General features: G+C 44.8%; 2 protein-coding genes and 1 pseudogene across 5 annotated transcripts in view; 2 read left to right on the plus strand and 1 right to left on the minus strand.

Annotated features, from left to right (window-relative positions):
• RNF216 (ring finger protein 216) overlaps positions 1-25,438 on the minus strand; it is a 158,903-nt gene extending 133,465 nt beyond the window's left edge. For 3 of the 4 annotated variants that reach the window (XM_030932194.1, XM_030932192.1, XM_030932195.1), the window contains exons 1-2: positions 25,294-25,438; positions 8,426-8,561 (exon numbers count right to left, since the gene is read on the minus strand). In XM_030932194.1, coding sequence (XP_030788054.1) covers positions 8,426-8,492 — 67 coding nt within the window. In that variant the 5' untranslated portion in view covers positions 8,493-8,561; positions 25,294-25,438. The remainder of the gene's footprint in view (positions 1-8,425; positions 8,562-25,293) is intronic. The other variant, XM_030932193.1, reaches the window with a different exon arrangement.
• LOC104667537 (protein PMS2CL-like) overlaps positions 1-25,683 on the plus strand; it is a 1,213,215-nt gene that overhangs the window by 752,690 nt on the left and 434,842 nt on the right. The window lies entirely within an intron of this gene.
• Positions 25,589-25,683, plus strand: part of LOC115898236 — a 52,484-nt pseudogene continuing 52,389 nt past the window's right edge.

Below are 25,683 nucleotides of genomic sequence, written 5' to 3' on the forward strand. Positions count from 1 at the left end.
GCACCCATTTAAGCACCTATGACAGTCAGCAATTTAACTTTCCAAGTTTCCTTTAAAATATATAATCTAACCAGGCCGGGTGCGGTGGCTCAAGCCTGTAATCCCAGCACTTTGGGAGGCCGAGACGGGTGGATCACGAGGTCAGGAGATCGAGACCATCCTGGCTAACATGGTGAAACCCCGTCTCTACTAAAAATACAAAAAACTAGCCGGGCGAGGTGGCGGGCGCCTGTAGTCCCAGCTACTCGGGAGGCTGAGGCAGGAGAATGGCGTGAACCTGGGAGGCGGAGCTTGCAGTGAGCTGAGATCCGGCCACTGCACTCCAGCCTGGGCTACAGAGTGAGACTCCGTCTCAAAAAAAAAAAAAAAAAATTATATATATATATATATATATATATATATATAATCTAACCATCTAGATGTAGTAATTCTATTCAAGGTCTTTACTTCCTTTTATCGATTTGAAAACAGGCCATGTTTGATATGAATTACCGGGTAACACAAACTGGTATTTTTTCCTGTCTAGTTCCATAGCAATATCAAAGGTTAAATTGAACAATTTAAAAAAAAGCACTGGCCGGGAGCAGTGACTCAGGCCTGTAATCCCAGCACTTTAGGAGGCCAAGGTGGTTGGATCACGAGGTCAGGAGTTTGAGACCAGCCTGACCAACATGGTGAAATGCCGTCTCTACTAAAAATACAAAAATTAGCCAGCCGTTGTGGCACACGCCTGTAATCCCAGCTACTCAGGAGGCTGAGGCAAGAGAATCATTTGAACTCGGGAGGCAGAGATTGCAGTGAGCTGAGATCGCACCACTGCACTCCAGTCTGGGTGACAGTGAGACCTCGTCTCAAATTAAAAAAAAAAAAAAAGTCATTAAGTAACCTAAAAGAATGGAAGAAGAAAGAGAGAAGAAAAGAAAGAGGCATCTCATCACTGCAATTTCTGAAATTCTTCCATTAAAGCTGTAATGTTTTTCTTTTGTGTGTGTGTTGTGTGTGTGTGTGTCTGGGACAGGGTCTTGCTCTATCACCCAGGCTGGAGTACAATGGTGTGATCATAGATCACTGCAGCTTCAACCTCCTAGGCTCAAGCAATCCTCCACCTCAGCTTCTCAAGTAGCTAGGACACACTACGATGAACAGTTAATTAAAAAAAATTTTTTTTTGGCCGGGCACAGTGGCTCAAGCTTGTAATCCCAGCACTTTGGGAGGCCGAGACGGGTGGATCACGAGGTCAGGAGATCGAGAACATCCTGGCTAACACGGTGAAACCCCATCTCTACTAAAAAAATATAAAAAACTAGCTGAGCAAGGTGGCGGGTGACTGTAGTCGCTGCTACTCAGGAGGCTAAGGCAGGAGAATGGCGTGAACACAGGAAGCGGAGCTTGCAGTGAGTTGAGATCTGGCCACTGCACTCCAGCCTAGGCGACAGAGAGAGACTCCGTCTCAAAAAAAAAAAAAAATTTTTTTTTTGTAGAGATGGAGTCTCACTATGTTCCTATACTGGCCTTGAACTCCTGGCCTCAAGTGATCCTCCCACCTCGGCCTCCCAAGAAGTCACTGGGGTGACAGGCATGAGCCACCATGCCCGACTTAACTGTGGATTTTTAAGGATGAGGATTTGCCAAGCTCCTCACTCAGCCATTTCAGAAGACACATGTATGGGGGATCATTCTGAAGAGATACTGAGCAAAGAAAAGCTCTAGACACTGGTACATGAGGCATAGGAGTCAAGAAAAGATACACCACTGAAAATGGTCATAGTGAATAAGACCCCTGCATCCACAGGAAATTGTAGATTCCTCTCTTGAAGAACTGACCAAGAAAAAGACAAACAATCTTGGTGTACCCAATGAAAAAGTTGGTTTAGGTTGGGCACGGTGGCTCACGCCAGCAATCCCAGAACTTTAGGAGGCCTAGACAGGCAGATCACTTGAGGTCAGGAGTTCGAGACCAGCCTGGCCAACATGGTGAAACCCCATCTCTACTATAAATACAAAATTAGCCCGGTGTGGTGGCATGCAACTGTAATTCCAGCCACCTGGGAGACTGAGGCAGGAGAATCGCTTAAACCTGGGAGGTGGAGGCTGCAGTAAGCCAAGATCATGACACTGCACTCCAGCCTGGGTGCTACAGCAAGACCCTGTTTCAGGCAAAAAAAAAAAAAAAAAGGAAGGAAAGATGGGAGGGAGGGAACTGAAGGACAGGAAGGAGGAGAGGAGGAGGAAAGGAAGGAAGGGGAGGGAAGGGAAGGAAAGGGAGGGGAAGGAAAGAAGAAGGGAGGAACGGAGGAAGGGAGGAAAGGAAAGGAAGAAGGAAGGAAGGAAGGAGGGAGGGAAGGATGGACGGAAGGAAGGAGGGAGGGAGGGAATGAACGAACCTATCACCTTATAATAAAGTCCAGTGTTTGACAAGATACCACACAACATACCACATGGAAGGTTCCAATTAGCTTTTCAAAGTATAAAAACACAGCATGGTCTACAAATCAAGTGTACAGCTCTATGAATTAACACAAAAGGGACATCTGTGTATAATCACCACCACAAGGTCACGAAATATTTATAGCACATTAGTAGTCTCCCTGTGCTTCTCCCAATCTCTGCTCTCCTTCATCCCCAAAGGGAGGACTTCTAATTGCACAGGTAAGTTTTGCATGTTTTTGAGTATATATTCTGTGTCTGGCTTTCCTGCAAATAATGTCTGAGATACATCCATATTGCATGCTGCTATAATTCTTTGTTGTCTATAATCCACTATATGAATACAACATAAATTACCCCTTCTTCTGTTGATAGACATTTGAGTACGTGGCAGTTTAGGCTATCATAGATAATGCTATTATGAACACTCTTGTGCAAGTCTTTGGTGTACTCATTTTAGTTGCACACATTCTAGGAGTAGAAATGCTGAGTCATTGGGTAAGCATATGCTCCATTTTGGCAGTTAACACTAAACAAATTTTCCGAATTATACCAATTTACACTCCCATCTGCAGTGTAGGATAGTATGCTGCTTCACGTCCTTATGGGAACACAACCACGCTCATTCATTTATATACTGTCTATAGATTCTGACATGGTTTGGCTGTGTCCCCACCCAGAATATCATCTTGAATTGTAATCCCATAATCCCCACGTGTCAAGAGCAGGACCAGGTGGAGGTAATCGGATCATGGGGGCAGTTTTCCCCATTCTGCTCCCGTGATTGTGAGTCTTGAGGTATCTGATGGTTTTATAAGCACTGGCATTTCCCCTGCTTGCACTCACTCTATCCTGCCTAAGAGGGTGCCTGCTTCTTCTCTGTCTTTTGCCATCACAGTAATTTTCCAGAGGCCTTCCCAGCAATGTGGAACTGTGAGTCAATTAAACCTCTTTCCTTTATAAATTACCCAGTCTCAGGCATTTCTTCATAGCAGTGTGAAAGTGGACCAACACAGTTGCTTTCATGCTACAATGGCATAGCCGAATAGTTGCAACAGAAACCACATGGCCCGCAAGGCTAAAATATTAACTCAGCTCTTTAAATTTGCTGAGCCCTAGTTATACTGGCTCACTGCAACCTCTGCCTCCTGGATTCAAGCGATTCTCGTGCCTCAGCCTCCCAAGTAGCTGGGATTACAGGCTTGCAACATCATGCCCGGCTAATTTTTGTACTTTTAGTAGAGATGGGGTTTCCCCATGTTGGCTAGGCTGGGTTTGTTTTTGTTTTTTGTTTTATTTTGCGACAGGGTCGCTCTCTGTTGCCTAGGCTGGAGTACAATAGCATGAACCCAGTTCTCTGAAGCCTTGACCTACTGGGTTCAAGTGATCCTCCCATCTTGGTATCCGAAGTACCTGGGACCTGGTGAACCCAAGACCACCATACCCAGCTAATTGTTTTATATTTAATTTTTTGTAGAGATAGGAATCTCATCATGTTGTCCAGGCCGGTCTCAAAATCCTAGGCTCAAGTTATCCTCCCACTTTGGCCTTCCAAAGTGCTGGGATTACAAGCATGAGCCACTGCACCTGGCTGAGCTTTTTACTTCTTGTCTAATGTGTTTTAGGCCACAAGTTTTCTTCAAAACATGGCATTACATGTATCTCATAAATATAAGAGGCTATATTTTCATTATCATGTAATTCAAAATAATCTTCTAATTTTCATTGTGATTTCTTCTTACATTGGGTGCAGAATCCCACCTATGTTTATTACATTTTTTGACCGCGTTCTTCCAATCTTCTATATTCATACAAGTGTGTGTGTGTGCTTGCTCTTTCAGTTACTGAAACAAGTCTTAAAAATCCCCACTATAATGGTGGATTTGTCCAATTCTGTTTTTAGATTTGCCAATCTTTGCTTTGTATATTTTTCTATCATGTTACAAAGTATACAGGGATTAGCACTATTTTATCTTCCCAGTGTACTGAAACTTTTATCATTATGAACTCTATCAATGCTTCTGGCTGGAGTTTCTATCAATTTTATCAGATATTACACAGATATATCAGCATTTTTTTGGGGGGGGGGGGTGTGGCCATTTGCATGATGTACCTTTTTTCATTCCTGACAAAATCTTTTTAAATATTTATTTTACCTTCATTTTTAAGCCTATTTCCACTAGGTATAGAATCATAGATGAGTAGGTAAAAACACTATTTAGCAATTAAAAAGGAATGAATTACTGATATATGCGACAACAGGGATGAATCTCAAAACGTTACCTTTCACAAAAGAATTCAGGTACAAAGAATATATACAGTATGTATAATTCCATTTATATGAAATTATAGAGTGAAAAAAAGCAGATTAGTGGTTTTCTTAGGCCTGAAGTGGGGTAAGAACTGACTGCAAAGAGGCACAAGGGAATCTTTTTGGAGTGATAGAAAATGTTCTATATCGTAATTCAGGTGGTATATTCATTTGTCAAAACTCACTGAACTATACACTTTAAAAAAAAACTACAGAGGTTCATGCATAATAAAAATTATTAATGGCCGGGCGCGGTGGCTCAAGCCTGTAATCCCAGCACTTTGGGAGGCCGAGACGGGCGGATCATGAGGTCAGGAGATCGAGACCATCCTGGCTAACATGGTGAAACCCCGTCTTACTAAAAATACAAAAAACTAGCCGGGCGAGGTGGCGGGCGCCTGTAGTCCCAGCTACTCGGGAGGCTGAGGCAGGAAAATGGCGGGAACCCGGGAGGCGGAGCTTGCAGTGAGCTGAGATCCGGCCACTGCACTCCAGCCTGGGTGACAGAGCGAGACTCCGTCTAAAAAAAAAAAAAAAAATTATTAATGCTGGCCAGGAGCAGTGGTTCACACCTGTAATCCTAGCACTTTGTGAGGCAGAGGCAACTGGATCACTTGAGCCCAGCAGGTCAAGACTAGTCTTGCCAGGCAACATTGTGAGACCCTCTCTTGATTAAAGAAAAAAAAAATTAATGCAGCTAATAAAAACAAAACTCTATACACCTGAAAAAAGTTCTCACGATGGGTGCAGAGTATACATACTCGTCTAACAAAATACATCTCCAAAGTCAGTAATTTTCCAAAAGGAATTAGTTGTTCTTAAAAAAACTGTTCAAGTATATTTAAGATCCAATTAAAAAACAAAAAACAACTACAACATTAATTGGATATACATGTACAGAAAATTTGAAATGATCATAAATACAAGTTATAACTAAGATTAAAAATTGCCTGAATCCAATAAATTATGGCTACAATCACTACCAAGTTAGAATACACTATTAATAAAATCCTGAAAATTAGTCCTTCTTTTGTACTCATAATTTGCATAGCTTGAGCAATTTTATTACTCTTGACTTATTCACCTAATAAAATTGCTGAATTTTAAATGCTCTGAAAGCCAAATACACAGTTGACTCTTGAGCAACACGGATTTGAACAGTGTGGGTCCACTTATTTGCAGATTTTCTTCCACTTGTGTTACTCCTAAAACAGCAGGACTGCACAAGGCTTTCAGGAGCCTATCCCTTGCACCAGTGTGCCCTGAATGTGAAATGTGGAGTCAAAGGAGATTATTTTGGACCTTTAAGATTTAATGACTGCCCTACTGGGTTTTGAACTTGTGTGGGACCTCTCGCGCCTTTCTTTTGGCCAATTTCTCCTCCCTTTTGGAACAGGAGCATATACCCAATGTATGTACCCCCAATTGTATCTTGGGAATAACTAACTTGTTTTTGACTTTACAGGCTCATAGGTGGAAGGGATTAGACTTGTCTCAGATAAGACTGAACTTTTGAGTTAATGCTGGAATGAGTTAAGACTCTGGGGACTGTTGGGAAGGCATAATTGTATTTAGCAATGTGAGAAGGACAAGAGATTTGGGAGGCGCTGGGGCAGAATAGTATGGTTTGGATCTGTGTCCCTGTCCAAATTTCATATTCAACCCGTCATCCCCAATGTTGGAGATGGGGCCTGGTGGGAGGTGATAGGATCATGGGGGTGGTTTTCATAAATGATTTAGCACCATCCCCTCTGGTTGCAACAGTGAGTTCTTGTGAAATATGGTTGTTTAAAAGTGTGTGGCACCTCTTCCCCAATCCCTCTTATTCCTGCTCCAGCCATGTGAGACAAGCCTGCTTCCCCTTCTCCTTCTGTCATAAGTTTCCTAAGATCTCCCCAGAAGCAGAGGCCACTATGTTTCCTATACAGCCTACAGAATTGTGAACCAATTAAACCTCTTCTCTTTCTTTATAAATTACCCATCTTGGGCATTTCTTTACAGCCAGTGGAGAACCAACTAATACAAGGACCAACCAACCCCTCTTCTTCCTCCTCCTCTTCAGCCTACTCAATGTGAGGATGATAAAGATGAAGACCTTCAGAATGGTCCACTTCTACTTAAGGAATAGCAACTATATTTTCTTTCTCTTCCTTATGATTTTCTTAATAACACTTCTTTTCTGTAGTTCACTTTATTATAAGAATATAGTATACAATATAAAACACATGTGCTGACTATTTGTTATCAGTAAGGCTTCCAATCAACAGTAGGCTATTTGTACTTAAGTTTTGGTGGAGTCATTTTTCTTCTTTTTTTTTTTTTTTTTGAGACGGAATCTTTGCTCTGTCGCTCAGGCTGGAGTGCAGTGGCGCAATCTCAGCTCACTACAACCTCTACCACCCAGGTTCAAGCGATTCTCCTGCCTCAGCCTCCCAAGTAGCTGGGACTACAGGCATGCACCACCACGCCCAGCTGATTTTTGTATTTTTTAGTAGAGACAGGGTTTCACCATGTTGGTCAGGCTGGTCTTGAACTCCTGACCTCGTGATCCACCAGCCTTGGCCTCCCAAAGTGCTGGGATTAGAGGTGTGAGCCACCACGCCTGGCCTGGGGGAGTCATTTTTCTAAAGTCAAATGTAATTTACTCTCTACTAGAAAAATCATCTTTGTAAACACAAAATATTATCAATGAGAGAAAACAAAACCAGTATAACCTCTCCCATGGAATTTATAATTGCAAAAAATGAACATCAGGGTTCTTCTACACCTCAGCATGAATTTTTTCCTTTTAGCCCAAGTGTAAATGTGAATTCGAACTTAACAGGAAATTTCATACACATTTAAGAATGTTATAGAATAGCAAGCACTATTCCCTTTAAAAATCAATAAAATTCCCCAAAACTTTAATAACTGTAGAACAGGCCGGGCGCAGTGATTCATGCCTGTAATCCCAGCACTTTAGGAGGCTGAGGCAGGCGGATCACCTGAGGTCGGGAGATCAAGACCAGCCTAACCAATATGGAGAAACCCCATCTCTACTAAAAATACAAAATTAGCAGGGCGTAGTGGCACATGCCTGTAATTCCAGCTACTCGGGAGGCTGAGGCAGGAGAATTGCTTGAACCCAGGAGGCGGAGGTTGTGATGAGCCAAGATTACGCCATTGCACTTCAGCCTGGGTAACGAGCGAAATTCCGTCTCAAAAAAAGAAAAGAAAAGAAAACAAAACAAAACAAAACTGTAGAACAAAAAAATACATGTTCCAAAATTCCCCTCAAGGCTAAGCCAGAATATTCTGGCAAAAAAGAAATTAAGGATCACGGGAGGACAAGACAGGTTCAGCACCACCTGCAGTATTTCAGGTCATAAAGGCCTAGTGGAGCACTCCTTTATAATCACCACGCCTTCAAAAACTGATGCTGACACTCTCTCTTAAGACTCAATGACTGCACATTAACAGTGTCTTGCCAGCAAATTAATAGCTTATGAATCTCGTTGTAATGAATGAGTCTTACACTTCATTCATGCCAGCAATATCATTATCTAATTCTAGTCTAGTCTTTTTACATCTAAAAATGAAATGTCCCTGGATTCTAAATGGTACAAAACAGGACCATTTCAAAAGAGAGCTGTGATACTAAAAGAAAAAGCCACAGGGAAAGGGATAAAGTGAGAGCAAACAACTTACCTTGTCCCCGATGGCAGTGAAAGTTGTTCAAGTGAATCACCTCTTCATTGCTGTTTCCCTCTGCCATTTTCAAACGCAGACATGCACATACGGGACTGCTAATATCTAAACATGGTGACCATCTGTTTCAAAAGGTCTGAAAAGGAAGCAAAGAGGCAGTAAGAAAGAGGGAGTATCAAAATTCTTGCCATGTATCTGGTCAGGGAACATCTGAAGCTTATGCTGAAAACATTCCTTAAGAAAACATATCCAAGGAAGTAGGTCAAAAAAAAAAAAAAAAAACCCACAAAAACTCAAAACGTATGGCATCAAAACATATTTTTAAAATACACATATTAAAGAGACAAAGTACAGACAGAGAATTCACATCTTGATACAAATATGTTAACAAAGAAATGAGTTAAGGGTATTAATAGGCAATTCACAAAAAAGAAAACACAGAAGATGCTCAACCTCACTAATAATCAGGGAAAGGCAAATCAGAAAATGAATTATGTTTCAGCCAGATGCAATGGCTCATGCCTGTAATCCCAGAACTTTGGGAGGCCGAAGCGGGAAGGTCATGAGGTCAGGAGTTCGAGACCAGCCTGACCAACATGGTGAAAACCCATCTCCACAAAAAATACAAAAATTAGCCAGGCGTGGTGGCAGGCATCTGTAGTCCCAGCTACTCGGGAGGCTGAGGCAGAAGAATGGCATGAACCCATGAGGCGGAGCTTGCAGTGAGCCGAGATTGCGCCACTGCACTCCAGCCTGGGCAACAGAGCGAGACTCCATATGGAAAAAAAAAAAAAAAAAACACCCCACACATACGCACACATGGCCGGGTGCAGTGGCTCACACCTGTAATCCCAGCACTTTGGGAGGCCGAGGTGGGGGGATCACGAGGTCTGGAGATTGAGACCATCCTGGCCAACAAGGTGAAACCCTGTCTCTACTAAAAATTAAAAAAATAAATAAATAAATAATAAAAATACAAAAATTACCAGGGTGTGGTGACGGGCGCCTGATATCCCAGCTAGTCGGGAAGTTAAGGCAGAAAAATCACAAGAACCCGGGAGGTAGAGGTTGCAGTGAGCCAAGATCATGCCACTGCACTCCAGCCTGTGCGACAGAGACAGACTGTCTCAAAAAAAAAAAAAAAAAAAAAAAAAATTACAATTACAATATGCGTAACAATGACCTCAGCAACTTCAGGACAGTGACTATTTCTGGGTAAGGGAGAATGAAAAGGAACTTGAACTTGAGTTACATATAACATTTTTTTTCTTTCGTTTGAAGATATTTAAAGCAAACAAGGCAAAACATGAACATATGTTAAATCTGGGTAGCAGACGTGAGTAGTAGACTTGTATTTTTGAAATCCATCCCTCTCTTCCTTTAAAAAGAGGTATCATGGTGTTAAAGCCAAGGACCAGCGATGGAACAGAAACACAGAAGCTAGTGATGGGGCTAAAGCTGCAGAACTATTGAACTCTGGGGATAGGAAACAGAAATATTTGGGAAATGGATTCATATGAGAATAATGGGGACAAAAAAATAAATTAAAAAAAATCTATGTCTATTACGGAAGGAGAAAAGGTGGGTACCAACGAGGGATTGGGTAGATTAACTATTAAGTGACATGAGGGAACCTTTCCAGGCTGTCATGCTCTATATATTGACTGTGGTGGTAGTCACCTGGGTATATGCATGTCAAAACTCACTGAACTGTATACTAAAATGAAGAGAATTTAACTATATATCAATAAAAATTTCTTTGAGGGCTGGGAGCAGTGGCTCACACCTATAATCCCAGCACTTTGAGAGGCTGAGGAAGATGGATCACTTGAGGTCAGGAGTTCGAGACCAGCCCTGCCAATGTGGTGAAACCCCATTTCTACTAAAAATATAAAAATTTGCCAGGCGTGGTGGCAGGCACCTGTAATCCCAGCAACTTGGAAGGCTGAGGCAGGAGAATAGCTTGAACCCAGTAGGCAGAGGTTGTAGTCTTTTTTTTTGAGCCAGAGTCTCTCTCTGTCATCCCCGCTGGAGAACAGCTGTACGATCACGGCTCACTGCAGCCTTGAACCCGTGGGCTCAAGCAATCCTCCTGCCTCAGCCTCAGAGTAGCTGGGACTACAGGCATGTACCACCATGCCTAGCTAAATTTTTAAAAAATTTTGGTAGAGACAGGGTCTCACTATGTTGCCCAGGCTGGTCTGGATATCCTGGTCTCAAGCATTCCTTCTGCCTTGGCTTCCCAAAGTGCTGGGATTACAGCTGTGAACCACCAAGTCCAGCCTGTATCAATAAAGATTTTAACAAATAAAACAGATGGCTGGGTGCAATGGCTCATGCCTGTAATCTCAGCACTTTGGGAGGCCAAGGCAGGCGGGCCACTCGAGGTCAGGAGTTGAGACCAGCCTGGCCAACATGGCGAAACCCTGCCTCTACTAAAAATACGAAAAATTAGCTAGGCGTGGTGGCAGGCGCCTGTAATCCCAGCTACTTAGGAGGCTGAGGCAGAATTGCTTCAACCTGGGAAGCAGAGGTTGCAGTTAGCTGGGATCGCGCCATTGAACTCCAGGTTGGGAGACAAGAGCAAAACTCTGTTTCAAAAGAATAAATTTATTAAAAAATAAAACAAAACAAAACAGGTAAGTATCCATTCAAGCAAGGGTGTGGTGAAACTATACTGTCTACTGAACAGTAGTAAAAATAAAACCACACATAAATATGTCATAAGGTAAAACATTAAAATTGCAAAAACTACCAGACGTAAAACAAGGATAAAAATAGACTCTTGAGGCTGGGCGTGGTGGCTCACACCTGTAATCCCAGCACTTTGGGAGGCTGAGGAGGGCGGATCACTTGAAGTCAGGAGTTCCAGACCAGCCTGGTCAGCATGGCAAAACGCTGTCTCTACTAAAAATACAAAAATCAGCTTGGTGTGGTGGCATGCACCTGTAATCCCAGCTATTCAGGAGGTTGAGGTGAGAGAATCACCTGAACCCTGGAGGCCCAGGTTGTAGTAGGCCAAGATCATGCCACTGTACTCCAGCCTAGGCAATAGAGCAAGACACCGTCTCCTTTAAAAAAAAAAAAAAAAAAAAAAAAAAAAAGACTCTTCATAAGAAGCAATTAACACCGAAGTAATAAAATATGATCTTTAAGTAGTAGAGAAAAAATAACTGTAAACTTCAAATTCTGTGATCCCTTATTTTTCAAGAGTAAGGGCAGGGGCTGGCTACAGTGGTTCATGCCTATAATCTCACCACTTTGGGAACCCAAAGCGGGACAACTGCTGGAGGCTAGAAATTTAAGACCAGCCTGAGCAAACTTGCTGAGACCCCATCTCTACAAAAAACTGAAAAAAATTAGTTGGGCATGGTGGCACGCATCTGTGGTCCCACTTACTCGGGAGGCTGAGGCTAGAGGATTGCTTGAGCCCATGAGTTCCAAGGTTACAGTGAGCTATGACCAACCCAGTGCACTCCAGTCTAGGAAACAGAGCAAGACTCTCTTTAAAAAAAAAAAAAAAAAAAAAGGATGGGATAAAACAATTTTTACACATTCAAAGACTAAGAGAGTTTACCTCCCACAGATACCCAAAGAGCTATTAAAAAAATGAACTTCAAGGCCAGGCATGGTGGCTCATACCTGTAATCCCAGGACTTTGGGGGGTCAAGGCCAGTGGATCGCTTAAGGTCAGGAATTTGAGACCAGCCTGGGCAACATAGTGAGGACTATCTATACTAAAAATACAAAAATTAACTGGGTGTGGTAGCAGGTGGGAACCTGTAATCCCAGCTACTTGGGAGGCTGAGGTAGGAGAACTGCTTGAGTTTGGCAGGGGGAGGTTGCAGTGAGCTGAGATCGTGCCACTGCACTCCAGCCTAGGCAACAGAGTGAAACTCCATCTCGAAAAAAAAGGCGTGGTGGTGCACACCCGTAGTACCAGCTACTCAGGAAGATGAGGCAGGAGGATGGCTTGAACCCAGGAGTTCAACACTGCAGTGTGCCACCATCATGCCACTGCACTCCAGCCAGGGTGAGAGCAAGATCCTGCCTCTGAAACACAAAAAGCATGAAAAAGAAATGGGGGGGCCGGCATGGTGGCTCACATCTGTAATCCCAGTACTTCGGGAGGCTGAGGCGGGCAGACTGCCTGAGCTCAGGAGTTTGCCACCAGTCTGGGCAACACAAGTGAAACCCCGTCTCTACTAAAATACAAAAAAAAAAAAAAAAAAAAAATTAGCCGGGTGTGGTGGTATACACACGTAACCCCAGCTACTCGGGAGGCTGAGGCAGGAGAATTGCTTGAACCCGGGAGGCAGAGGTTGCAGTGAGCCGAGATCGCACCACTACACTCCAGCCTGGGTGACAAAATGAGACTCTGTCTCAAAAAAAGAAAAAAAAAAAAAAAAAAGAAATAGAAACATGAATCCTGGCTGGACACAATGGCTCACACTTGTAATCCAGGAAACCAATCCTTGGGATACCAAGGTGGGAGAATCACTTGACGCTAGGGGTTCAAGACCAGCCTGGGCAATATAGCTAGACCCTGTCTCTATAGCTAGACCCTGTCACTATAGGTGGCATGCTCCTATAGTTCTAGCTACTCAGGAGTCTGAAGCAGGAGGATCTCCTGAACCCAGGAGTTTGATGTTGCAGTGAGCCATGAGTATGCCACTGCATTCCAGCCTGGGTAACAGAGACATGTCTCAAAAAACTAAAACAAAAACAAACAAACAAAAAACCCTTGAGTCTAGAGAAATGAGTGGTGCTCTAAACTGTGTCACGCCTGGCCTCCAAATTACTATATTGAAGCTCTGACCTCCAATATAATGGTATTTGGAGATGGAGTCTGTGGGAGGTGATTAGAATTAGATGAAGTTGTGGAGGTGGGGCCCTCATGATGGCTGGGCACACTGAGAAGAAGAGATAACAGAGAGCTTGCTTTTTCTCTCCATCATGTGAGAACACAGGGAGAAGGCAGTTGTCTGAGATCCAGGAAGAGAAATAACCAGAATCCAACAATGCTGAAACTCTATTCTCAGACTTCCAAATTCCAGAACTGTGAGAAAATAAATTTGTTTTAAATGTCACCCAGTCGATGCTATTTTGTTAGTCTACGGTATCAGTCGGCTTGAGCTGACCAATACAGGTGGAATTACAGAAACAACACATATAGCACAGAAAATAATGAAACAGGTTCTTAATTTCAGGAAACGAACGTCTGTGGCACAACTTTTTAAAAATGTTTAAAAGGTGAAATTAAAATGCTATACAACTATAGAGGGTGCATATGTATGTTTAGAGTGTGTATGTTTACAGACTGATATTCACCAGATAGTTGTACAACGATAATGTCCGTGGGTCTTGTTTCAGAAGCTAACAGAGAGAATAAAATTACAAGCCAAAATGAGGATGCTGCTATGTATGAGCCATTTTTCTTATCCCTTTACATGCATAACACATCTAATCCTAACAACATCCCAATAATCCTGGCATGATTATTCACCTTACTTTACAGAGACTTTGGTTCTGGTCATGACAAAGTATTAATAGCCTGTAGTGGATGAACTCTTTGCCTCTTCTTACAAATCCACTATAAAAAGACCAAATATATAAAACACATCTTTGAAGGCAACGGAGAAAAACCGACTGGCAGGATTTCAGGGGCTCTGATCCGTGAAAAATGAGACGCACATTAGGACAGGACACATTTATCCTGCATTTTTTGTCTCCTGAAGGCACTTCCCAAATCTTAAGTGTGAAAAAATGGACCTGAGGCAGAAGCAGCAATTTCAATGGGCTGAGGAGCTGAAGGTCAGAGTTTGGGGCTGCCAAAGTAGCTGAGACTTAAGGGACGAAATTCTAGCAAGGAAGAATCCACTGAGAAATAAATCTCCAAAATCCAGAATAATAACCTCCTCACCCCCCCCACCAAGTTGCTGACCTATGCTACATACATGCAGGACTAGACTCCCCAAAATCCAATAGCAGAAAAGCTAAAGTGCTGAGCAGAGACCTCAGCAAACATATATTGTTGAGAGGGATTTTTTTTTTGAGATGGAGTTTTGCTCTGCCATCCAGGCTGCAGTAATGGTACAATCTTGGCTCCTGGGTTCAAGCCATTTTCCTGCTTCAGCCTCCCAAGTAGCAGGGACTACAGGCACGCACCACCATGCCCAGCTAATTTTTGTATTTTCAGTACAGAGGGGATTTTGTTATGTTGGCCAGGCTGTTCTCGAACTCCTGACCTCAGGTGATGCACCTGCTTTGGCCTCCCAAAGTACTGGGATTACAGGCATAAGCCACCACTCCCAGCCTGTTGAGAGAGATTAAAGGTCAAACCCAACTAAAGTAGAGGAGTGCTGGTAAACCCTGAGCTTTCATCTGAGATCCTAGGAAAGCCAAATCTTAAAGATTAAGAGCAAAATGAAAACAGACTTAATACAGACCAAACCATGACAGGATCAAGATGATCTGCCGGTACTCTAATTTGCACACCTAAAAAACTTAAACCACAATGGGGGAGTATCATTTGGAACCTCCAGTTTTTTCATTCATAATGTCCAGACTTTGATTAAAAAAACAAACAAACATTACCAGGTGTGGTAGCTCATGTCTATAATCCTAGCACTTTGGGAGGCTGAAGCAGGAGGATCACTTGAGCCCAGGAGTTTAAGACCAGCCTGGGAAATATAGTGAGATCTTGTCTCTATTAGGGGAAAACAAAACAAAACAAAAGGCCAGGCCCAGTGGCTCATGCCTGTAATCCCAGCACTTTGGGAGGCCGAGGCGGGTGGATCACCTGAGCTCAGGAGTTTGAGACCAGCCCGGCCAACCCGGTGAAACAGTCTCTACTAAAAACACAAAAATTAGCTGGGTGTGGTGGCACATGCTTGTAATCGCAGCTACTCGGGAGGCTGAGGTAGGAGAATCGCTTGAATTGGGGAGATGGAGGTTGCAGTGAGCCGAGATGAAGCCATTGCACTCCAGCCTAGGCAACAAGAGTGAAACTCTGTCTCAAAAAAATAAAATAAAATAAAACAAAACCACAAGGAAATTCTGGGAAGACAGCAGTAGTAACAGCACAATAGTCTTTGCATCGCCTCAAATTGTCACATTCCATGGACAACAGTTACAAAAAAACTAGACAAGAAAGAATCTCCACAAACACCAAATTACTGTAAACACAAGATTTAAATGTGCTTCTTGCTCTGTCACCAAGGCTGGAGTGCAGTGGTGCGATCTCAGCTCACTGCAACTTCCATCTCCCAGGTTTAAGCAATTCAATCCTCTTCTTCCTCTCTGAGAAAATCTCAACTTTCTTTGCCTTCCTAGGAGAAAGCATTGTGCCTCAGAGGCAGTAAGCTCCAGATCGGGGATTCTCATTAAATGTCTACAAAGAATTAATAGTCAAATAATATCAGTATTTTCTCAACTTATAGAATGTGAAGTTATAGATACCATCAAAATAGATAGATACCAAAACCAGGTCAGCAAAGTTTTACAACAGAACTTTCTGGCATTTATAACTGAACAAAGGTATTCCTTTTTTCTTTTTGAGACAGTTTCGCTCTTGTCATCCAGGCTAGAGTGCAATGGCATGATCTTGGCTCACTGCAACCTCTGCATCCAGGGTTCAAGCGATTCTCCTGCCTCACCCTCCAGAGTAGCTGGGATTACAGGCATATGCCACCATGCCCGGCTACATTTTATATTTTTTAGTAGACACACGGTTTCACCATGTTGGCCAGGCTAGTCTCGAACTCCTGACCTCTGGTGATCCCGCCTCAGCCTTCCAAAGTGCTGGGATTACAGGCATGAGCCACCGTGCCTGGCCCCAGGTATTCCCATTTTTAAAACTGACATATACCAGCCTAAGTCTGGGTCTCTCATTTGAAATGATACTGATGATATTTATAAGTAGCATGATATTTAAAAGAACGGCTCTGATATCAAATTTAAACTGCATCTAATTCAAGTTCTTTTTTTCCCCAAATCAGATTTTTTTTTTTTTTTTTTTTTGAGACGGAGTCTCCCACTGTCACCTGGGCTGGAGTGCAGTGGCGCAATCTCAGCTCACTGCAACCTCTGCCTCCTGGGTTCAAGCGACTCTCCTGCCTCAGCCTCCTGAGTAGCAGGGATTACAGGTGCCCACCACCACACCAGCTAGTTTTTTGTATTTTTAGTAGAGATGGCATTTCACCATGTTGGCCAGGCTGGTCTCAAACTCCTGACCTCGTGATTTGCCAGCCTTGGCCTCCCAAAGTGCTGGGATTACAGGCGTGAGCCACCGTGCCCAGTCAGATTTTTAAAAAGTATTCTGAACACTATTTTCAAGCCAAATGTCCTTTCTTTTTTTTTTTTTTTGAGGCAGAGTCTTGCTTTGTCACCCAAGCTGGAGTGCAGTGGCAGGATCTCAGCTCACTGAAACCTCCATTTCCCGGGTTCAAGCAAGTCTCCTGCCTCAGCCTCCCTGAGTAGCTGGGACGACACATGCGTGCCACCATGCTGGTTAATTTTTGTATTTTTAGTAGAGAAGTGGTTTCGCCATGTTGCCCAGGCTGATCTTGAACTCTTGACTTCAGGTGATCTGTCTGCCTTGGCCTCCCAAAGTCCTGGGGTAACAGGCGTGAGTCACTGCGCCTGGCCTCAAGCCAAATTTCTTATCTTTCTTTTGGCCACAACTGGCTTCCTTCAATTTTACACTGGAAATCAAAGGGAGATGTGGGTCGTTTTACAGCTAATTTAGTTGAAATGTCAGGCTTGTAGTTAAGCAGATTACTAGTAACGGTTTAAAAAAGTCCTCATGAGGCCGGGCGTGGTGGCTCAAGCCTGTAATCCCAGCACTTTGGGAGGCTGAGACAGGTGGATCACAAGGTCAGGAGATCGAGACCATCCTGGCTAACACAGTGAAACCCCGTCTCTACTAAAAAATACAAAAAACTAGCCGGACGAGGTGGCGGGGGCCTGTAGTCCCAGCTACTCGGGAGGCTGAGGCAGGAGAATGGCGTGAACCCGGGAGGCGGAGTTTGCAGTGAGCTGAGATCTGGCCACTGCACTCCAGCCTGGGCGACAGAGCGAGACTCCGTCTCAAAAAAAAAAAAAAAAAAAAGTCCTCATGAGTGGCACACCAGTGGCCCCAACTTGTGAGAAGAAAAGAAGTCTGATGATGGAATTTCTTCTCTTGACTAAATGCAAGTCTCTGTATCAGGTCATGTAACTCTCTCACACTCAGTCTCTTTATCTGGGCTTCGGATCATACTGCCTTATGTTTAAATCTTGGTTTCACCATTTAGTCAATCAGTGGCTCCAAATAAATTGTTCAATCTCCTGGGCCAATCTCCTCATTTGTAAAATGAGAATGCAGTTGTTTTAAAATTAGTTGCGGGTAGGTAGAGAGGCATGTGCCCAAGTCCCAGCTTGACTGTGGAAGCTGAGGCAAGAGGATCCTTTGAGTCCAGGAGTTCAAGGCTGCAAGTGAGTTATGACAGCACCACTGCACTCCAGCATAGGCGGCAGAGGGAGAACCTACCTCCAAAAAAATTCATTAATTTAAAAAAATAAAAACTTTTGGCCGGCGCGGTGGCTCACGCCTATAACCCCAGCACTTTGGGAGGCCGAGGCAGGCAGATCACGAGGTCAGGAAATCCAGACCATTCTGGTTAACACGGTGAAACCCCGTCTCTACTAAAAACATACACACAAAAAAAATTAGCCGGGTGTGGTAGCAGGCGACTGTAGTCTCAGCTACCCGGGAGGCTGAAGCAGGAGAATGGCGTGAACCCGGGAGACGGAGCTTGCAGTGAGCCAAGATTGCGCCACTGCACTACAGCCTGGGCGACAGAGCGAGACTCCGTCTCAATAAATAAAAAAATAAATAAATAAATATAAATAAATAAATAAAAACTTTTAAAAAACTGTATCAGTTGAATTACATAAAGTTTTAGCACAATGCCTGACATATACTAAGTGTTACATTATGCTATTTTTATTAACTGCTACCTGAGAAACAGAAAAATGGCAATATCTATTCTTACATTATAAGGCTATGTTGAAAAATAACAGAAGCCACTTTGTATATGGTCAATGCCATCAAAATAGAAGCACCGTAATCACAAGTACACAGGAAATCCAGTGTTTATTAATAAAATACAGTTCAAGAGGAAAAAAAAATCTTTATTTTCCCATTCCAAGTTACTTTTTTTTTTGAGACAAAGTTTCAAAAAAAACTTCTCTACTAAAAATACAAAAATTAACCAGCATGGTGGCATGCATGTGTCGTCCCAGCTACTCAGGGAGGCTGAGGCAGGAGACTTGCTTGAACCCGGGAAATGGAGGTTTCAGTGAGCTGAGATCCTGCCACTGCACTCCAGCTTGGGTGACAAAGCAAGACTCTGTCTGAAAAAAAAAAAAAAAAAAAAAAAGGACATTTGGCTTGAAAATAGTGTTCAAAAAAAAAAAAAAAACTCAGCCTGTTGCACAGGCTGGAGTGCAATGGTACAATCTCAGTTCACTGCAACTTCCGCCTCTAGGGTTCAAGCAATTCTCCTGTCTCAGCCTCCCAAGTGGCTGGGATTACAGGCATGTTGCCACCATGCCCAGCTAATTTTGTATTTTTAGTAGAGATGGCATTTCACCATCTTATGCTGGTCTTGAACTCCTGACCTCAGGTGATCCACCCTCTCCGATACTCACCAAAGTGGTGAGATTACAGGCAAAAGCCACCGTGCCTGGCCTCTTTTCTTATTTATAGTTGTATTTTTAATGCCTAGCACAGTTGTTGAACGAGTGGCTCCAAAAACTTCTTCCTCTGTCAAAGACTGGAGCTGTTATTCATCATGGCTATAGAACTAGAGGCAGGAAACATGGCCAAGGCAACAACAATTAGGATTTTCTTCAGTTATCAAGTATTGCCTATTACAGATAATATGGGAAACAAGGAACTCAAGAAGAAAAGAGAATCACTCATGGTTCTCTCACCCAATTTTCTGGTTTTCAAAATCTCACCTTCACTGCCTCGTGACCAGAATGCTTAAGTCTGTCTTCTACAAATCATTTTCTTTGTTCTATTCAGGTTGCTTCTCCATTTTTCCTTATGTATATGCTCCTAAACTACTACTGCATGATCCTGGGGCTCTGTAGTGCCCCTGGCTCTCCAGAATACTTTCTGTAAATATGCCTGCCACTTCTGCAACAGATTTGGGGGTCATTAAAGACTTTCAAATTTAATGAGTTAATCCCCTTGACTTTCCAGCAAAAAGTGGGCAAAGCAGGCCAGGCACGGTGGCTCACACCTGTAATCCCAAAACTTTGGGAGGCCGAGGTGGGTGGATTATTTGAGGTCAGGAGTTCGAGACCAGCCTGGCCAACATGATGAAACCCCGTCTTTACTAAAAATACAAAAACCAGTCAGGCGTGGTTGCAGGCGCCTGTAGTCCCAGCTACTCAGGAGGCTGAGCCAGGAGAATTGCTTGAACCCAGGATGCAGAGGTTGCAGTGAGCCTAGATTGTGTCACTGCACTCCAGCCTGGGTGACAGAAAGAGACTCCGTCTCAAAAAAGAAAGAAAAGAAAAAGTGGGCAAAGCAGAGCTAGTCACAGGCGGGAAGATGACATGCCCATATCATACCAGGCCTCCACAGTACCTCTTCCTAGCATGTTTTTAAAAATGTCTATAAACGATTGTTTTTCATTCAAATACCACTTGCTCATCCTAACCATTCTTTGGATATCCATCCTGAGTCTGTACTAATATAATCAATATTAAATCAATACAGAAAAAGTTTACTGTCAGATCCCCATATCCAGATGTGAAAGCTGTGGATACGGAGAGCTGACTGTACTACAGCATTTTATATAACAAGAATTGGTTATGTATCATCGGGAATACATCAAAAGAAACTCTCACGTGGATTTTTGTCTCAAAGAACTCAGAGCCCCATCAATCAGAGAATAAAGTTACTAGTGCAATAAAGAGACTATAGGGGAAGGGCAGGTAGTCAGGGAAGGTTGAGCAGGAATAGCCATATCAAGCCAAAGTGAGAGCTGTGTCAGATTTGGGCTTATCCTTTAAAAGCACAGCAGCCCGCAACTCTACTAAAAAAATACAAAAATTAGCTGGGTGCGGTGGCACACGCCTGTAATCCCAATTACTCTGGAAACTGAGGCACAAGAATTGCTTGAACCCAGGAGGCAGAGGTTGCAGTGAGTTGATATTGTGCCACTGCACCCCAGCCTGTGCGACAGAGGGAGACTCTGTCTCAAAAAAAAAAAAAAAAGAAAGAAAGAAAAGAAAAGAAAAAAGAGAAAGAAAGAAAACAAAAGGCACAGCAGCTTTCACTTAGGGCTCCTGGGCCCAGAGTCATCAGGTAAAAAGTCTGAAAACCCTGCTGAGAGATCACACAGAAAGCCCTGACACTACATGCGGAGGGAAAGAGCCAGCTGAGCCCAGCCTTCCAGCAGTCTTCGACAAGGCATGTGAACGAAGAAGCCATTATGGAAGCGGATGCTCCAGCACTGGCCACCTCTAAGGATAGCATGTGGACCAGAGAAAAATGGCCAACGTCAGCACTTCTCAATTCTCCTGACTCATAAAACTGTCAACAAACAAAATTATTCTATGAAGCCAGTGAGTATTCAGGTGGTTTGTTATGCATCAACAGATAACTGAAACAGAGCTCAGATTTTATTTTCTAGCCAATGGGAAGCAACGCAATGACAACTGTGCTTTAGAAAAATCAACCTGGCTGCAATGCGTAAGATGGCCTGTAGGAGACAACTGGTGCCAGGAAACCCAGGAAACAAGAGCCAACAGTACCTAGGGGGAGGAAAACAGTATCTACGGGGAGGAAAATAATACAAGACACTGACTGCAGAGTTAGAGTCGATGGGATCTGTGTATGTCATTGGCCATCAGGGCAAGAAGAAGGAATCAAAGTTGACCTAGATGCTGAGATCAGGTGACCACAGGATGGTGATGCTATTAAGGAAGAACAAAGCAGATGATGAGTTCAGAGAAAGAAAATGAAAATTGTGTTAACTTTAATAAGTGGACAAAATAACTACAGTAAAATAACATCCATGATTACGGATATAAATATGCAAACAATTAGTCTAGAGTTTAAAAATTCTAAGAATCCTATTATCAGTGCATTTTTACAATAGGAAAGGTTTTAAATCAAAAATTAAACTCAAAATCTTCAGTGGGCGGGCTAAATAGTTTAACATAAAACATCAAGATTTTCTTCATCCTCATGTGTGGAGGGTAAAATCAATGTTTTCAACGACCTTTTTAGAACTGAATCTTCTGTGACCAAAGGACATGCTTCTGCTTCTAGCCCAAGTACTGCCTTGCAGGCTCCATCCCTTGACATATTTTCATATAGCACTGAGTTATTTCTTTTAAACCACAAATCTCACCATGGTGGAACCATGGCCTACAAAACGCTACCATCACCTGACCTTGCTGACATAGCGGGCCTTACCTCATACCTTTTCCCCCTGCATTCACCACTCAGTAGTAGCAACGGTTCAGTTCCACGATTTGCTCCTTCTTCCACTGCAGGCTCTTCCTCAGCTGGACTATTCTTCTTCACTGCCTCTTGGACCAAATTAACTCTATTCGGTTCTTTGCTTTCTCTTGAGAAAAACTATTCCTGACTATCCCCTAGATGTTCCTCCCTAGTTCAATCACACAACGTACGTACCGCATTTCTTCAAAGTACTTACAACAATAATTTCATATACTTACTTAGGAAACTGTGTAATTTCGGTCTCCTCTGCTAAAACTTGCGTTCTAAGAAGGCAGAACCAAAGTATTACTTGATCCCAAAGCCCCAGGACACAGCACACTGGATGGCACATAGTAGATGCTTTTCAATAGTAGATGTACTTTCAGAATAAATAGCACTCACTAATTATAGCAGGATAATTACTGGCACGAACTCTGGGTCCAAACTGAGTTCAAGTTCCAAGCTGACCCTTACAAGTTTTGAGACTAGATATTTTTCAGCACCTCAGTTTCTTTTTTAAAATTTATTACTATTTTTGAGACGGAGTCTCGCTCTGTCAGCCAGGCTGGAGTGCAGTAGCATGATCTCGGATCACTGTAACCTCTGCCTCCCGGGTTCATGTGATTCTCCTGCCTCAGCCTCCCGAGTAGCTGAGATTACAAGCATGCGCCACCACGTCTGGCTAACTTTTGTATTTTTAGTAGAGACAGGGTTTCATCACGTTGGCCAGGCTGGTCTCGAACTCCTGACCTCAGGTCATCCGCCCGCCTCAGCCCCCTAAAGTGCTGGGATTACAGGCATGAGCCACACCATGCCCGGCTATGTTCTATAATCTTTGACAATAATGCAGCTATAATGATGACATCAGGTATGAGAATGAATTATGTCTCCAAAGATCTAAAATATAGGAACGCCTAGAATTTTGTAAACACATTAAATAGTAACTCGTAGTAGAGTTAGCAACAGAGGGACAGCTAGCAAACACCAGCTCTCTCAACTACTCTATTCATTAACTTTTAGTCTGTCTCACTCATACCTAACCCTTCTTTATCTGATTTCTCCACAAGGGCTTCAGGGGTTCTCTTCTATTAGCTGCTGCTTCTCTAATTAGGGTAAAAATCTAAAGCCTCCAGTGAGGTTTGCCAGGGGCTGCAAAATCTGGCCTAGACTCTCCAGGCATTTCCTGAAACCCACCACTACTCCCCATACCCCAGGCGCAATAAATTATGAAATACAAAACCAAGGCAAAGCCAGGCCATTTATTAGCCTTCTTCCTCAAAGCAAGCAGACTAAATTGAGATGTTTCATAAAATCTTCCCGTTCCTCTCTCCCCTCTCAGCGTGTAAAGAATGTTCTGCAAGAGCACGGTGGCTCAAGCCTGTAATTCTTGTGCTTTGGGAGGCTGAGGGTCACTTAAACCCAGGAGTTGGGCAGCAGAGCCAGACTCCGTCTCTTAAAAAACAAAAAAACTTGGACGGCCATGGTGGCGCACGCCTGTAATCCCAGCTACTCGGGACGCTGAGGCAGGAGAATCACTTGAATCTGGGAGGTGGAGGGTGCAGTGGGCAGAGATCACACCACTGCACTTTAGCCTGAACAGAGCCAGACTCGTCTCTCCCCCCCACCCCCCGCCCCAAAAAAAGGCTCAATCAATGGGCTGCGGTGGGTGGGGCAGAGAGGAACTGAAGGGACATACTACATTTAAACGCCACCGTTTCCGAGGGACGCGGATGTGCTCTGGTCCCCCACCTGCATCCCATTCAGTAAACAAAGGTGATACATACTAGTGTGCCTAACTATTGCCCACCAAAACATACAGCAGCACAAACCCATTTTTCTAAGACTTTGTGCCTGACTATTGCAGGAAGCTGGAGGATAAAAAACAGCTGGAGAATAGATGAGCTGATGTTTGGCTCCTAACCTCTAAAACAATGCCAACCCAGCCCCTTCCAGGAGTAACAGCTTGAAAACAATACACCAAACTTGGATAGTTTTTAGCATTCCTGGCAATTCCATTATTAATTCATGGGTCTTCTTCATAAGGGAAGAAACCCCATTTTTGAGGTGAGGCACAGGCCCACGAGGGCAAAATGGCCTGGCCAAGCTGGAGCCAGGTGTGTGTGAGGGCCACTGTGAGCCCCTCTGCCCTGCTCACCCTCTACATCACAGCGCTTCTTCTGTAGGTGAACGACTGGGTTTTCAGCCAGGGCGCTTCTTACTGAAGGGCCCAAGGGCCCAAGGGCCCCGGGAGAACACAGCTGACACGTTTTTGGAAAAGACTATGTAGCACTTTGGGAGGCCGAGGCGGAGGGATCACCTGAGGTCAGAAGTTCGAGACCAGCCTGGCCAACATGGTGAAACCCTGTCTCTACTACAAATACAAAAATTAGCCAGGTGTGGTGGCACATGCCTGGAATCCCTGTGACGCTGAGGCAGGAGAATTGCTTGACGCAGGGAGGCGGAGGTTGCAGCCGAGACCGCGTCACTGCACTCCAGCCTGGGCAACAGAGCAAGACTTGGTCTCAAAAAAAAAAAAAAAAAAAAAAAAAACCGAAAAAAGAACGTTCTTTTTGCACCATCAAAGTACCCGAGACAATTGCTATCCAGGCCCTCAGGGATGCACAGAGCCCTGGCGAATTTGTCAGAAATTTCTGTAAGCCGCACGCCGCGCACGCTCCGGGTTAGTTGCAAGTGGCCCAAAGTCTTGGATCCCTGGTCCCGTTTCACCAAGAGCCGGGCACCTCGACGCGGGGACAGCGGCCTCGCTCCCTGCTCAGAGCCCAGGCACCGGAGCCGGGCCAGCCCCCAGCGCCCCACAGAAGGGTTTGACGCACTTGCGGCGCCCTGGCGAGTGCCCGGCGACAGTCGCCAACTTTGGCGGAATAACACCCGCTCCAGCTGTGAGGGGAGAGGTGGGAAAACGCCGCCCGCCTGGGCTGGGGTTCACAGGGACCGGCCGCTTCCCGCCGCTCCTCCAGGCCGCGCTCGGGTGCACGGCCCCGCCTCCGCGGCGGCCTCGGGCCCGGGGGAGGGAAGCGCGGTCTCTCAGGCTGTCGCCCTCGCGCAGCCGACTCAAAGGGCCGGCCCACGAAACTTCGCGAAGAGGCGGGAGGGGGTCGCCCAGTCGCTCAGCGCCTTTGTCGCTCCCGTCTCGCCACCGCACGGGGCTCGAGACGCCCAGCCCAGTCCTTTGGCCTGGTCCCGCCCGGGCCTCGGCCCGCGCCCCTCAGCTCGGCGGCCCTCACGGCCCGCGCCCCCGCCCCCACCCCCGGAGATCCACGGAGGCGTCCCGCAGAGAGGCCGCCTCGCCTCACAGACCCGCCCAGGAGCTCCAGCGCGCCCCGCGACCGACACTCACTCGCCACTCAACTCGCCGGCTAGCCAGGCGGGTTCGGCGGCCTTCGCTACCACGCCACTTACTCTTCAGAAGCCGCAGCTGCGGGCTCCGTCGCCGCCGCTGAGGCAGCCACTACACTCCTTCCGGTCCTGCTGCGGCGTCACCTCGCGCCTGCGCACAGCGCCCCCTCCCGACTAAGGACAGGAAGAACCATAGAGGCACTCCGGGTGCTGTGGAGGAGGGACCCGGGGGGCTCACCACAGAGAGGGCCGCCTAGCCGCGCCTGCATCCGGGCTCTCCGCCTGGGAGACTTGACTCCCCCACCAGGCGGAAGGATGAAAGGAACGGAGACCCCCGCATCCCGGACCCCACAGGAGCCGCCATCTCCCCAGAGCTTGAAAGGGTATGGGG

The sequence above is a fragment of the Rhinopithecus roxellana genome, chromosome 6 (genome assembly GCF_007565055.1).
Source record: "Rhinopithecus roxellana isolate Shanxi Qingling chromosome 6, ASM756505v1, whole genome shotgun sequence".
In the NCBI taxonomy this organism is placed as follows: domain Eukaryota; kingdom Metazoa; phylum Chordata; class Mammalia; order Primates; family Cercopithecidae; genus Rhinopithecus; species Rhinopithecus roxellana.